At 41.4% G+C, this 14,393-nt stretch overlaps 1 protein-coding gene across 1 annotated transcript; it reads right to left on the reverse strand.

The window, feature by feature from the left end:
• Window positions 1-12,546: 12,546 nt before the first annotated feature.
• On the reverse strand, window positions 12,547-13,204 carry LOC110594230 (60S ribosomal protein L13a-like). The gene has a single exon (XM_044922297.1). The coding sequence runs from the start codon at window positions 13,185-13,187 to the stop codon at window positions 12,576-12,578; it is 612 nt and encodes a 203-aa protein (XP_044778232.1). The 5' UTR covers window positions 13,188-13,204; the 3' UTR covers window positions 12,547-12,575.
• Window positions 13,205-14,393: the final 1,189 nt, after the last annotated feature.

Below are 14,393 nucleotides of genomic sequence, written 5' to 3' on the forward strand. Positions count from 1 at the left end.
ATAGCTGTTAATGTATGGGCGAACCAAAGTTTTCTTCATTTAAGCCCCTACTATAAGAGGTTTAGGTTATTTCAAAATTTTCTAATTGTAGATAATCTCAATATTAGAAACACACTTTTAACGGTATAGTTGCACAAATTTATAATTATTTCCTTAGGATTCTTTCCTTAAAGTGGAATTAGTCAAAGGATACACAGTAGAACACATATCAAAATATTTCACTTGTTACTCTTTGGCAGTTCCCTTTTGCTTTTGAACAAGTTGCAGACGCCTTAACATGATGTTTAAAGCTTGAAGAGGTTGCCTATTTGTCAACATCATTTTGTGCTCACGTGTGTGTATGAACTTCTGTCATTTCCTTTTCACCTGCTACTCAATCGGCATGGAGCCTTCATCTTGTCTATTCTAGCCTAAGTCCTTCTTGTCCTTCAAGCCTCATTTAAGAGAATTTCAACCTTTCTTGACTCTCTGGGCTGGGTTAAACCCCCTGTTGCTCCCTTCTTAGCATCTAATATTTCATCCTTTCTGAAATACATTATCTAGAGTTAGCTGCTTTGGGAAGTGGATACCCTGTCTGCTTCTCCACCCTACATCCTGGAAACTAGCTCAGGGCCTGACATATTTCTTGAGGTTGGAGTTGAATAGGCACATGAGGAAGGCTTTTGATAACACATTGAAAAACCATACTACCAGCAAATTATATTTACTGCAATTTAATTTCATACCCACCGGCAAACCATATTTACTGAAATAGGAACATTCTTATTAGTTAGGGCTGCCTCCCATTTCTTGTGTATTTGTGTCATGATTTTCTAGATACAGAACAGCTGACTACACAATTTTAGGACTGTACAGGATATCCTCCCTGAGTTCTTTTCTCCTTTTCTGTCCTTGTAGATCAGCCTGGAGAGGACTTCAAAAAAAAATCATGGTCCCTCTCTCCTTCTCCAGGTTCTCTTCTTGTCCAACTCCAGTTCCAAATCCACTTTCAGCCCTCGCCTTGCTGGACACATTCCTGAACCTTATTACTTCTTCTTTTTTTTCATTTCTGTGATGGGTTTGCCACATAGACTTTGGAGAGTCCATTCCCATTCCTTCATTGGGTGCATCATTGTCCATATCTTCCACAGGTGGGGGAATGAATGAACAAGGAGCATTTCCAGAGGACTGAGTGGGCCTGGAGTCAGTGTAGGAAAGAAGTGGGGACATAGGATGTGAATCACCTATAGGCATCTTTGATGCCCTTGGAATTCACCACCCAGCACCTGGACCAAATAGAGAAATCCTGGTTGTGGGAGTGGTGTGGCCACCTCTCTGAGAGGTCCAGTAACTGGTTGAGCATAAAAGACTTTTCTACCTGCCTCACTGGATTAGAACCAGCAGAGATCCAGTTTGGGACTATTAAAGGACAACTCAGGAAGGCAAGTAGCAGCCTCACTGAGGTTGTGAAATGACATGCTAGACCCTTGAATTAGTTAGGCAAAGACCTGAATCTGTATAGGATCCTGGTTTTTCAAAATCTCTATGTTGTGCACATTCCAGAATAGGGAGAGGCCTCTAAGTCTGACAGATCTTTGGTGATTTTGGCTGCTTTGCCATCGCAGCCTGCCTGTCTTAACCAGAAGCCAAATTACCTGCCTCACATTCTGACTCTTCCGCTTGTTAGCCATGTAAACTTGAGCAAATTACTTAACCGTTGGGGAGCCTGCGTGGCTCAGTCAGTTGAGCGTCTGAGTCTTGATTTAGGTTCAGGTCATGATCTCATGGTCCTGGGACCGAGCCTTGAGCCCTGCGTTGGGCTCTGAGCTCACTGTGGAGTCTGCTTGTCCTTCTCCCTCTGCTCGAGTGTGTGCGCGCTCTCTCTCAAATAAATAAATTTTTAAAAATGCTTAACCGTCTCTCTCCTACTTCTGTTTTCTTATCTGTCAAGCACAAATAACAGAGGTGCCTCATGGGGATTGTATGAAAATTAAGTGAGTTACTATTTCCAGTGCCCTTCGTGGAAGGCTTGGCTGGTTGTATGGGCTCAGTAAGTGTAAGCTATTTCTATGAGCTCATCCACTATCTGTCTGAAAAGTCTTTCCTCCTCTTTTCTATCAAAATTCTCATTTTTCCTTTTCTTTTTAAATTAAGTTATAACTTACATAAAGCACATAAATATTAAGTATAAAGCTTGTTGAGTTTTCTCCTCATTTTTCAAAGTCGCACCATCCTATGATTGTCGCGACATCACTCTTTACTCACCACAAACACTCCAGCTCTGAGTTAAGGATTCTGCTTTGAGGAACTTCAGTGCTTCCTGCCCTCCCTCTGGACACCAGCAGGAGGCAGGGTGGTATAGGGGAAAAGCTACAGTCAGCAAGTTAATGATCAGCAAGTTAATGATCAGGCTTTTCCTGGCCTAAAAATTTACTGGCTTGGGTAAGAACTTAACCTCTATGGATCTTGTTTCCCCCACCTGCTAAAGAGTACAGACTACCAAATGGACACTTCATAGGGTTGTAGTGAAGATGAAATGAGATAAGGCCTGTAAACAATGCCTGATACATGTTAATTAAGTTAGCAAGTCTAGAAAAAAAAAATAATACCCAGTGTGAGGGAGGGTGCTGTGAAACAAGCGCTTTCAGCCAGTGCTGCTCAAAGTGTAAATCTATAAAACTTTCCAGGGAGCAATTCAGGAAACAAAACAAAATAAAACCAAATAAAAAACCAAGAGCCATAAAACTTCCATTGTTTAGAAATTCATTCTATGGAAATAATTGTAAATGAGCACAAAGATTTAAGTGCAAGGATTTTCATCACAGCATTACTTACAGTGTACAGTAGAACTAGAAAGAGCCAATAATAAGATTATTAAATAAGTCATGGTGTGTTCATAGTAAGGAATTTTATTTATTTATTTATTTTTAAAGATTTTATTTATTTATTTGACAGAGAGAGAGATAGCTAGAGCAGGAACACAAGCAGGGGGAGTGGGAGAGGGAGAGGCAGGCTTCCTGCCGAGCAGGGAGCCCGATGCGGGACTCGATCCCAGGACCCCAGGATCATGACCTGAGCCGAAGGCAGACACTTAATGACTGAGCCACCCAGGCGCCCCCATAGTAAGGAATTTTATTCTGTGATAAAAATTTTGCCCCCCCCACAAAAATAAGTAATTATGTACTCAAAGATTACTTCATGCTGAAGATAAAATAAGAGAAAAGGGATAGAAACATATAATGTGACCACACATTTATGGAAGTTATAATCTGTAAAATACTTTTTTTTTTTAAGATTTTATTGATTTGTTTGACAGAGAGAGACACAATGAGAGAGGGAACACAAGCAGGGAGAGTGGAAAAGGGAGAAGCAGGCTTCCTGCGGAGCAGGGAGCGCGACGTGGGGCTCGATCCCAGGACCCTGGGATCATGACCTGAGCCGAAGGCAGACACTTAACAACTGAGCCACCCAGGCGCCCCTGTAAAATACTTTTTTGAGCATTTACTATTTATCACTTACCAGGCTAGGGTAATTAAACACTATTATTTCATTTAATCTTCATCAAAATCCTACAAAAAATGTATTATGCCAGTTTTACAGATGAATAAACTGAGGCTCCAGGAGGTTAAGTGACTTGTCCAAGACGTTATAATGAATTTATGTCTGAGTCTGATTTTAAATCCAGATCTATTTGTATTAACCAAGATAGAACAAGAAGAGATTTCAGATTTGTTCTTCCTTAGACTTTTCTGTATTTTCCTAATTTTCTACAGTGAGTAGAGGGCAAAGGTCCCCAATAAATGTTATGCTTTATGAAACCTTACCATGATTCCTGACTCAAAAGAGGCTGAAGAAAGTTGCAGACCCTAATAACTTCCTGTCTAGAACAGGACATTTCCAGTCTTATATGGGAGATTTTTTAAGTAGTACACTGTGAGATAGTAGAATATAGATATATTGGTCTCTGCCCCCGGTTCCTGGCACAGAGCTTCTAAAACTCTGGTAATTTCTTAAGTGATAAGAGCACTGGGAGCATCTCTTGTTCTAAAAAGATAACTCTGGGTGGGCTCTCAGATGGCTCCTAGATGGGAGCTGGTCACCAGAAAGACCAAGCCCTGATTAGAAACTTTGAATTTTCCACCCCTTCCCCTATTCTCTTGAGAAGGGAGAAGGGCTAAAAATGGAGTTCATGATCTCTCATGCGTACATGATGAAGCCTCCATAAAATCCCAGTAGTACGGGGTTCAGAGAGCTTCTAGGTTGGTGAACACATCCATGTAACTGGAGGGTGACATACCTCAAGTCCGCCAAGACAGAAGCTCCTGTGCTGGGGACCCTCCCAGAACTTGCCCTATGTATCTCTTCAGCTGAATGTTCATCTCTATTCTTAATCATATCCTTTAATAAACTGGTAAACATAAATGTTTTCCTGCAATCTGTGAGCAGGAAATTAATGGAAACTGGGGGGGATCATGGCAACCTCTGATTTGTAGACACATTGGACAGAAGTTGTATGTAATGGAGTTAAACTGTAGAACATCCAGCTGGTGTCACAAAGAATTGCTTGGTGTGGGGAAGAAACCCCATACACTTGGTGACCACAAGTGTCAGAAGTGAAGCATTTTGTGTGAAAGTGAAACGAGGGGAAAACTGGGTGATTTTTCTTAAACATACACCAACTAATATTTTAAAAATATTAATAACTATGAACTTTTTAAAATATGCATTTGAAACACACACATACACATATACACACATCATACATCACTCATCAGGCATGTCATTACTTCGATATTATTGCTCAGGACAAAGCTTAAGCAAGTGTTTAGGTAAAAAATAATAAGTCATATAAAGAAAACTATGATGTAAATCCAGGTGGCCTGTGGATATACCCAAAGTCATAATAAAGGTGACATGGGAATGCTGAAAGTGTGGGAAACACTGTTCTGGCATCTGTGGGCTAGAGAACAGCAACAGGGGATGAAGCCCAGCGTGGACAGAAGGTTCTTCAGGCTTTTTCACTCTGCACATGGAACATCTGTGTCAAGAACACACATGGCTGGTTCTTCCCAATCCCACAGATGAAAGTTCTCTGTGGTCAGCAGTGAGAGTCACAAAAATCTGATAAAGGAAGGATTTGGGGTGGGACCAGGGGACAATCTCGTTGGAAGGCTAAGTGAGGGTACTGTCTTGAAGCCAAGTGCGTCAAGCATTGGATGTTAGTTTGAGAAAACAATAGTTGTCTGTAGCAAAGAATGGAGGAAGGGACTAATGGAAACAACAGGAGGCTTAAACTCCAAAGCTGAGTCACCCATTGGCATCACCTCTCCCAACCTGGGGCCCTTATCCGTGGAGGTCAAAGACTCAGATATGGTCTTGTCCACCATGGGCATTTGCTCTATATTTATTGAGGCCCTGCTTTGTGAGTTGAAGCTCCATTGATTCTAGGGCCATGAATATAGATAAAACACTAGTTTTGCCCTGAAGGAATTCAAGGTCTAGGTGGAAGACCAACATGTAAAAATGACACTGTGTTTGAATTTTGAGCAATGGTTATGTATTACTTCTAGAGCTGCCCCAAACCCTCCCCCGGCAAATAAATATTCCTAAAATGTTTTATTTAAGGTCAAAGTGATAAGGAATAAATTAGGATTGTATGGGATAGTTGGCTGGGAGTCAGATATATCTGGGTCAGAATTCCATCTCCACACATTCTAAACTGGTGGTCTTCAAACTGGAATTACACATATTCCTAAGCATGAACACTTTTCAAGGGGGATCAAGCTTCATGTGTTATCTTTCTTAAAACTGATGTGAGAATACACCAATGTCAGATCCTGCCAGTTTCCCTTTCCCAGGCAGATTTCTCCCACCTTGCGAAAGATAAGGCATACCATCTGCATCTCACTTTGGTGTATATTATGGTGTATATTGGTGTATATTTTGGTGTTAGAAACCGAGTTTGGATACAAATACGGGCATAGTTCAAGACTAATTAAGGTCCCTGTGTACCTGGGTGGCTCAGTCAGTTAAGCTCTGCCTTTGGCTCAGGTCATGATCCTGGGGTCCTGGAATTGAGCCCCGAGTCCGGCTCCCTGCTCAACAGGGAGTCTGCTTCTCCCTCTCCCTCCGCCCCTCCCCCCCTTCATGTTGTCTCTCGCTCGCTCTTTCTCTCTCACAAATAAAGTGTTTTTTTTTTAAAGACTAATTAAGGTCCCATTAACTACTCCCTCATCCATTTCATTGAGAGATGATTTTTTTATTTTATTTTTTGAGTAAGCTCCATGCCCAGCCTGCCCAATGCGGAACTTGAACTCAAGACCCTGAAGTCAAGACCTGAGCTGATATCAAAAGTTGGACACTTAACCAACTGAGCCACCCAGGCACCCTGAGGGATGAATTTTCAATGGACATAATTTTATGCTACTTTGATCAATATTACCAATGTATGACTTATAATGCTAGCTTAAGCCAGGAGAAAATTAATATTTAAAGTCTTGTGGTGAGTGACACCTGGGTGGCTCAGTTGGTTAAGCATCTGCCTTCAGCTCAGGTCATGATCCCAGGGTCCTGGGATTGAGTCCCACATCAGGCACCTTGCTCAGCGGGGAGCCTGCTTCTCCCTCTGCTTGTGCATGCACTCTCTCTCTCTCTCTCTCTCTCTTTGACAAATAAATTAAAAAAAATAATAAAGCCTTGTGGTGATAGTATATTTTTTAAGATTTTAAAATGCAACAAAAAATAAATGGTCATATGTTGTTGCAGAGTAATAGATGATGAATAAAGGACTTTCAAACATAAAACCATGTTACTTTAGAGTAATATTTGGTGGGAGACATAGATTTCAAGAAGAAAAAGAATGATTTACAATGTATGACTGTTAGGGCGCCTGGCTGGCTCAGCCAGTGAAGCATGTGACTCTTGATCTCAGGGTGGTGTGTTCAAGCCCCATGTTGGGATAGAGCTTACTTAAGAAAAAAAAAAGTTTATTAAAATGTATGACTGCTCAAGAAGCGCCTGTGCATATTTTTTTATTTTTAAATAGATGATGGTGGATATCAAATCAGTATGGTACTTATATTTCATTGGGTGTATTTATGGCGGTGATATCACAGTTTTATTTTTGAATGTTAAGATCTGTAACGTGCCAGAAAGTACATCTTTTGCATCTAGTTAAATGCATGCTGAATCACCCCCAGAATGTTCCCTTATGCCCCTTTCAAGATACTCCCCATCCACCAATGACTGTTTGGATGTCAAACATCTTAGTTGGTCTGTTTCTGAATTTCGTATAAACAGAATCATATGGTGGGTACTCTTTGTGTCTAACTTAATTTGCGTAACAGTTTTTGAGATTCACCCATGTCATTCCTTTTTATTGCTGAGTATTGTTCCATTATATGAAAATCCACAATTTATTTATTCATTCTCCATAGATATTTAGGTTGTTTCCTGTTTGGGGCAATTACAAATAAAGCTGCTTTAAGCATTATTGTTCAAGTAAAAAAAACAAAGTAAATAAGATGGAAACTTTTAGATGCCAACTTTAAAATGTGGAAGGAGATACACATTCTTAGGCAGTGGTTTCTTGTCTTTTTCCTTTTCATTGTCAACTATAGTAGACCCTTCAGCAATGCAAAGTTGGGGACACTGACCCCCATGCAGTTCAGAAATCTGCATAATACTTTTGACTCCCCCAAAACTTAACTACTAATAGCCTACTGTTGACCAGAAGCCTTACCAATATAAAATAAGCTGTTGATCAGCACATATTTTGTATGTTATGTATATTACATTCTGTATTCTTACAATAAAATAAGCTAGAGAAAAGAAAATGTTATTAAGAAAACTCTAAGAGAAAATTATAAGAAAAAATATTAAGTGTACATCTGTGTATCAGTGGACCTGCACGTTCAATCAAACTGCCAGTGGTGTTTAAGGGGCAACTGTATAACATTTGTACAAAAAGGAGGCCAAACTGTTTTCCAAAGTAGTACCACTGAATACTGTTGCCTTAGCTTAGTGTTGCAACAAGCTGCGATGAGCATATAGTTATATTTGTTGCAACTATCTTCTCTCACTCTGTGGTTTATCTATCAAACTCTCTACATAATATATTTATGAACCACAATGAATAACTTTAGTGTCACTGAATCATTCTCTTTATCTATCATTCTTTTCCTTTGTCTTGAGGGCTGTTAGTGGCTTAAATCCTTTCCTATTCAGAAGTCAAGAAGATACTTTCATATATTCTAAAAAGCTGTAGATTTTTGCCTTTCACATTTGTCTTTTATCCACCGGGATCTGATGTTGTGTATGGCATGAAGTGGAGACCAATTTCATTTTTTCTCTATATGGGTATCTAGCTATTCCAGCACCATTTATTAAAAAGATCTTTTCTTACTCTCTATAGTGCCTCCTTTGTTATCAATTAAGTGACCATAGATGTGTATGTCTGTTTCTAGGGATGGACAATTTTTCAAAATTATTTGATGAGATGTGCAAGCAAGAAGAATGTGAAGATCAATCTAGTTAAGTTGTGTGGCCTTTATCTGGTTATTTAACTTCTCTGAGTTCCCTACACTGTTGGGAGAATACAATGGGGTCATGCAATAAGGTGGTTAGAAGTTCTGATCCAGTAAGCCTCAGGGAGCGGTAGTAATAGTTCGGTTTTTTGTTTTTTTGGTTGTTGGGGTTTTTTTCTGTTGTTACATTTTAACTGCCACGGAGTACATGAAAACAACACCTGCTCGGGGCAGGAACTGCTAGGGAAAGAGCCCAGCGGACGTGACATTTGGGTGGGTCGTGAATGACGGTGGAATCTGTCATCTCTTTTTATGACTGCCATCTGTTGGCTGTCCATGGCGCATTTCCCACGTGTGTTGCATCTGCATGATATTTTATCTGGCTTAGAAGGGCCCAGAGGGAAAGGCCTGGGCCCCGCCCCGCACCTCTGCTGGGGTGACCCCCAGTAGCTCTTGCCTAAGAAGACCTAGAAGTTGTGGGGGCTCCATGTGTGTTAGACACACATACATGTCACCGAGGGCAGGGCTGGGCCTTTTTAAAATTCCTGCCACTGTAGTACTGCAGGATTCCCAAGTTTCACCCACACAGTGCTCCCTCCCCAAACCCCAGCCACCTGCTAACTCGTATAACAACAAACTCACCCGTCTGCTCCCAGCACCACCACCCAGGGCAGTGGCGAAATCCGTACCACACCCCCTGCACAATCTTGCCTGTGGTTGAGTGAGCATAGGGTCTTGCACACAGTAAGCACTGGATAAGCATCAGGTGAATAACAGATGAGTTACCACATGAACATTGGGATATAGGAGCACATTCCCTTCTGCTACAGTGTACCAAGACATGGGTATTATGTGGCTATTGCCAGTTCTGAGTGTGCACAGGAATCATAGTTGGGGGCGGGGGCTTTAAAATATTCCTGCACCCCCCCCACACACACTACTGAATTAAAACAGAGAGGGGATGTGCAGAAAAGAGCTATTTTTCATTAATTCTCTGGGAGCTTCTGGCTTTGATGCTCAATCAGGTATGGGAATGATAGAATTACTAAGCATCTGGATCCATGTTTCATCAGAAGTACTCATCTGTCAAAACTTAAAATTCACATGTCCTTGAACCTGTACTTCCTCCCAGACTTTATCCACTGCCCCAAAATACAGGCACAAGGGTATTCAGGGCAGCATTTTTAAGCAGAGAAATACTTTAAGCTAGGAAAATGTCCAGTCATTTATTAAGCAAATTTTATTGAGACAGCAGTAACAACAACGAAATAATAAATTCCCTGCTCTTAGAGAGATTTACATTTTAGTCTATCAAAAGAGGACTGAACAAATAATTTATGATACACCTGAGCAATGGAATATTATTCTCCCATCAAAAATGAGGTTGTCAATATACTGCTTTTTTTTTTTTTTAAGATTTTTATTTCTTGGGCACCTGGGTGGCTCAGATGGTTAAGCATCTGCCTTCGGCTCAGGGTCCTGGGATCGAGTCCCACATCGGGCTCCCTGCTCCTTGGGAGCCTGCTTCTCCCTCTGCTTCTCTCTCTCTGTCTCTCATGAATAAATAAATAAAATCTTTAAAAAAAAAAAAAGATTTTTATTTCTTTATTTGACAGAGAGAGACACAGTGAGAGAGGGAACACAAGCAGGGGGAGTGGGAGAGGGAGAAGCAGGCTCCCTGCCGAGTGGGGAGCTTGCTTCTCCCTCTCCCTCTGCCTGCTGCTTCCCCTGCTTGTACACTCTCTATGTGTCAAAAATAAATAAAATCTTAAAAAGGAAAAAAAAAAGATGTGCAAGACAGGAGCCCCTGGGGGCGCCTGGGGGAACCTGGCTGGCTCAGCTGGAAAAGCATGCGACTCTTGATCTCCCGGTTGAGTTCAAGCCCCACACTGGGCACAGAGATTACTTTTTAAAAAAATGTTCAGGACATATTTCTAAAAAACAAAAATTAGGAAGCTTTTGAATATATTACTATTCAAAATAAAGAAAGAAAAAAGAGAAAACTAAGCTACAAAACACTGCATATATAGCATTTTCCTATGTGTGTATAAACATATTGGGGTGCCTGGGTGGTGCAATCCGTTAATCATAGGACTCTTGATTTCAGCTCAGGTCATGATCTCAGGGTTGTGAGATGGAGCCCCTCACACTCAGAACTCCCCAGCATGGCACCTGCTTAAGATTCTCTCTCCCTCTCCTTCTGTCCCCCCACCCCACACCTGCACACACACACGCTCTCTCTCTTTCTCTAAAATATATAAATAAACATATAAATAAATCTTTTAAAGTGTATTATACATATGTGTAGATATATACAAATATATAAGTAAAAAATTATGGAAGAATGTTCAATAAAATTGTTAATGACAGTTATCACTTTCCCAGTTTTACTTTTCTCTTCATACCCTTTTATGCTATTTAAACTCAGTACCTTAAGGAAATACTACTTTTATCATTTTTTTGACTTGTTAAAAAATTCCATAGAACCTTAAGAACCTGTGAGATTTAAATTTCCAGCAGGGGACAGCAGTGATTCTCAAATATCTCTGACGTCAGCACAAAACTGAGGATTAGTGCCCACAGATTTCCAATTCCAGGCCCAAATAATGTATTTGGATCACCAGATTAAAAAGTAAACAAAAGCGACAACCACAGAAAGCTTAAAATGCTTTAGGAATTGTTGTGACAGAACATTTTCTATATGGTTCTTTATTAGCATTTGTCTAAACTTTCCTCTCTGGAGTGTGCAGTTTTCTCATCCATTAAAATCAGAAGATTTGAAGAGATAATCTTAAAAGGTCTCTTTTCAGCTCTAACATTCTATGGCTTTGAGAATATAAATCAGTATCAGGAAGAAACAAGCGCTGTGCCCTCTGAAATTAATTGGCTTATCAAAGAATCTGCTTTACAATCCTTAGCTGATCAGGATAAATTATTACCAATTTATCTTTCGTGTAGATCAAAGAATACTTTTTTGGGGGGAGAGGGGAGGATGTTGTTATTCATTCAATTCACTGATAGAGAAAAAGGAGAACTCTCCTCCCGCTCTATAAATGTTTAGCATGTGTATAAAGGTCGTAGGTTTAGTGTTTAGAAATTACACACAGGCTTACCAAAGAATCTTCACTGGGTTGGCCAAATTAAACAGCAGGCAGTTGTAGAGAAATAAGCACAAGTTAACATTTAACTCCAGCAAGTCCCTGTTCTTGCTGCTCCGTCTTAGTAGGAGGCGACTAAGAGGGTCTCCTCTCAGTAGGCTTCTAGCTACTCTAGGAAGACCCCGGGCTCCTCTGAGAACCCACCCATCTACCACTTTTATCAAGTACACATTTTTTATTAAAGAATAATTGAAATACAGTATCATATTAATTTCAGGTATACAACATAGTGATTCCATATTTATATATATTACAAAATGGTCATCACATAAAACTAGTTACATCTGTCACCAAAGTTGATATAATATGATTGACTATATATCCTATGCTGTACATTACATCCCCACATCTTACTTACTTACTTATTTATTTATTTATTTATTCTTTAAAAATAATTTATTAGTTTTGGATCACAAAATACAGGGAAGGCACAAAGGCAGTGCCTGAGACCCCTTGGCTGTACTTCCTGGGCTATGCATCTGGAACTACCTCTGTGTAACACCAGGCTTGGCCCCCAGCATCCTCACACCCTAACAGCTGCAGAGTATAGCACCCGAGCCTGCGGCAAGTTTAAGCACACCCCATTCACGACACAGGGCTCCCCTCCAAACATTCTCCAGATCTCTTGCCAACAGTGAAATAGTTGCTTCAACTATCAATTTCTTAGAACTCTCAGAAATGAGTAGGTCACAGGCAGTTATGCCTCAAAGCTCTTAGAGTTTAACCTTTTAAGAAGGCCTTTCTTAATTTACAGCAGTGACTAAAGCCCTTTCTGTGTTCCCCGCATTTTAAGTCCCAGGCTGCCTGTGGCTCCAGACAGCGGCCCCTGGGGGGTCCCCCATATCCTAGGGCGGCGATGGAGGAAGGGCAGGCCAGGCCAAGCATGAGGAATAAACAGTCAATTTTATTGGGCTCAGACCAGGAGTCCATGGGTCTTGAGGACCTCTGTGTATTTATCAATTTTCTTCTCCACGTTCTTTTCGGCCTGTTTCCGTAGCCTCATGAGCTGCTGCTTCTTCCGGTAATGGATTTTGGCCTTCTCCTTTCTCTTCTCCTCCACGGTGGCTGTTACTGCCTGGCACTTCCAACCAACCTCATGAGCCAGGAGCCCCAGGTAAGCAAACTTCCGTGTAGGCTTCAGGCGCACCACCTTGAGGGCAGCAGGAACCACCATCCGCTTTTTCTTGTCGTAGGGCGGCGGGATCCCATCGAACACCTTGAGCCGGTCCAGGGCAGCCTGGCCTCGCTTGGTCTTGTGCGGCAGCATGCCTCGCACTGTCTGCCAAAAGATGTGGCTGGGTGCTCGGAAGTGGTACGGTCCACGGGATGGGTTGGTGTTTATGCGCTTGTGGAGGAAGGCCAGGTACTTCAGCTTGTTTCTGTAGAAATTGCCAGAAATGTTGATGCCCTCACAGCGCACGACTACAACCTTCCGGCTCAGAAGCACCTGTTTGGCCACAATGGCCGCCAGGCGGCCGAGGAGATGGCCTCGGCCATCTAGCACCAGGACCTGCCCCTTCGCCATCTTCGGCAGCCGCCTGGGAAAGCCACATCTTATTTATTTTATAACTGTAAGTTTGTGCTTCTTTTTTTTTTTAAGTTTAATGCAGGGCTTGAACTCACAACTGTGAGACTTAAACTGAGATCAAGAGTCAGTCACTTAACCCACTGAGCCACCTAGGCACCCCTGCAAGTTTGTACTTCTTAATCTCCTTCACCTATTTCGTCCATTCCCACACCCCACATCCCTTGGGCAACGGTCAGTTTGTTCTCTGTATCTATGAATCTGTTTCTGGCTTGTCCATTTGTTTTGATTTTTGGATTCCACATATAAGTGAAATCATATAATATTTGTCTTTCTCTGACTAATTTTGCTTGGCGTAATACCCTCCGGATCCGCAAGTGTTGTCATAAATGGCAAGATTTCATTCTTTTTGTGGGTGAGTGATATTCCATTGCATGTATGTACCACATCTTATTTATCTATTCATCTATCAATGGACATTTAGGTTGCTTTCAAATCTTGGCTATCCTATATAATGCTGCAACGAACATAAGAGTGCATATGTCTTTTCAAATTAGTATTTTCATTTTCTTCAGATAAATAACTAGAAATGTGATTGCTGGATTGTACTGTAGTTCTATTTTATCTATGAGGAAGCCCCATACTGTTTTCTACTGTGGCTGTACTAATTTACATTCCCACCAACAATGCATGAGGGTTCCCTTTTCTCTAAAGCCTTGCCAGCATTTATTATTTCTTTAAGATTTTATTTATTTATTTGAGAGAGAGAGCATGAGCCAGGGGAGGGGCAGAGGGAAAGAGGGTAGCAGGCTCCCCACTCACTGAGCAGGGAGCCCAATGCGGTGCTCAATCCCAGGACCCTGAGATCATGACCTGAGCGAAGGCAGATGCTTAACCAACTGAGCCACCCAGGCGTCTCACCATTTGTTATAGCTTACTTTTTGATAATAATAGCCATTTTGATGGGAATGGGGTGATATCTTATTATGGTTTTATTTTATTTTAAGATTTTATTTATTTATTTGACAGAGAGAGACACAGCGAAAGAGGGAACACAAGCAGGGGGAGCAAGAGAGGGAGAAGCAGGCTTCCCGCCGAGCAGGGAGCCCGATGTGGGGCTCGATCCCAGGACCCTGGGATCATGACCTGAGCCGAAGGCAGACGCTTAACGACTGAGCCACCCAGGCGCCCCTATCTTATTATGGT

Source organism: Neomonachus schauinslandi, chromosome 16 (genome assembly GCF_002201575.2).
Source record: "Neomonachus schauinslandi chromosome 16, ASM220157v2, whole genome shotgun sequence".
NCBI classification, from domain to species: Eukaryota; Metazoa; Chordata; class Mammalia; order Carnivora; family Phocidae; genus Neomonachus; species Neomonachus schauinslandi.

What these genes read in the sequence shown, in the direction of transcription:
- LOC110594230 (XM_044922297.1), bottom strand. Translation starts at nt 13,187, where the DNA reads ATGGCGAAGGGGCAGGTCCTGGTGCTAGATGGCCGAGGCCATCTCCTC.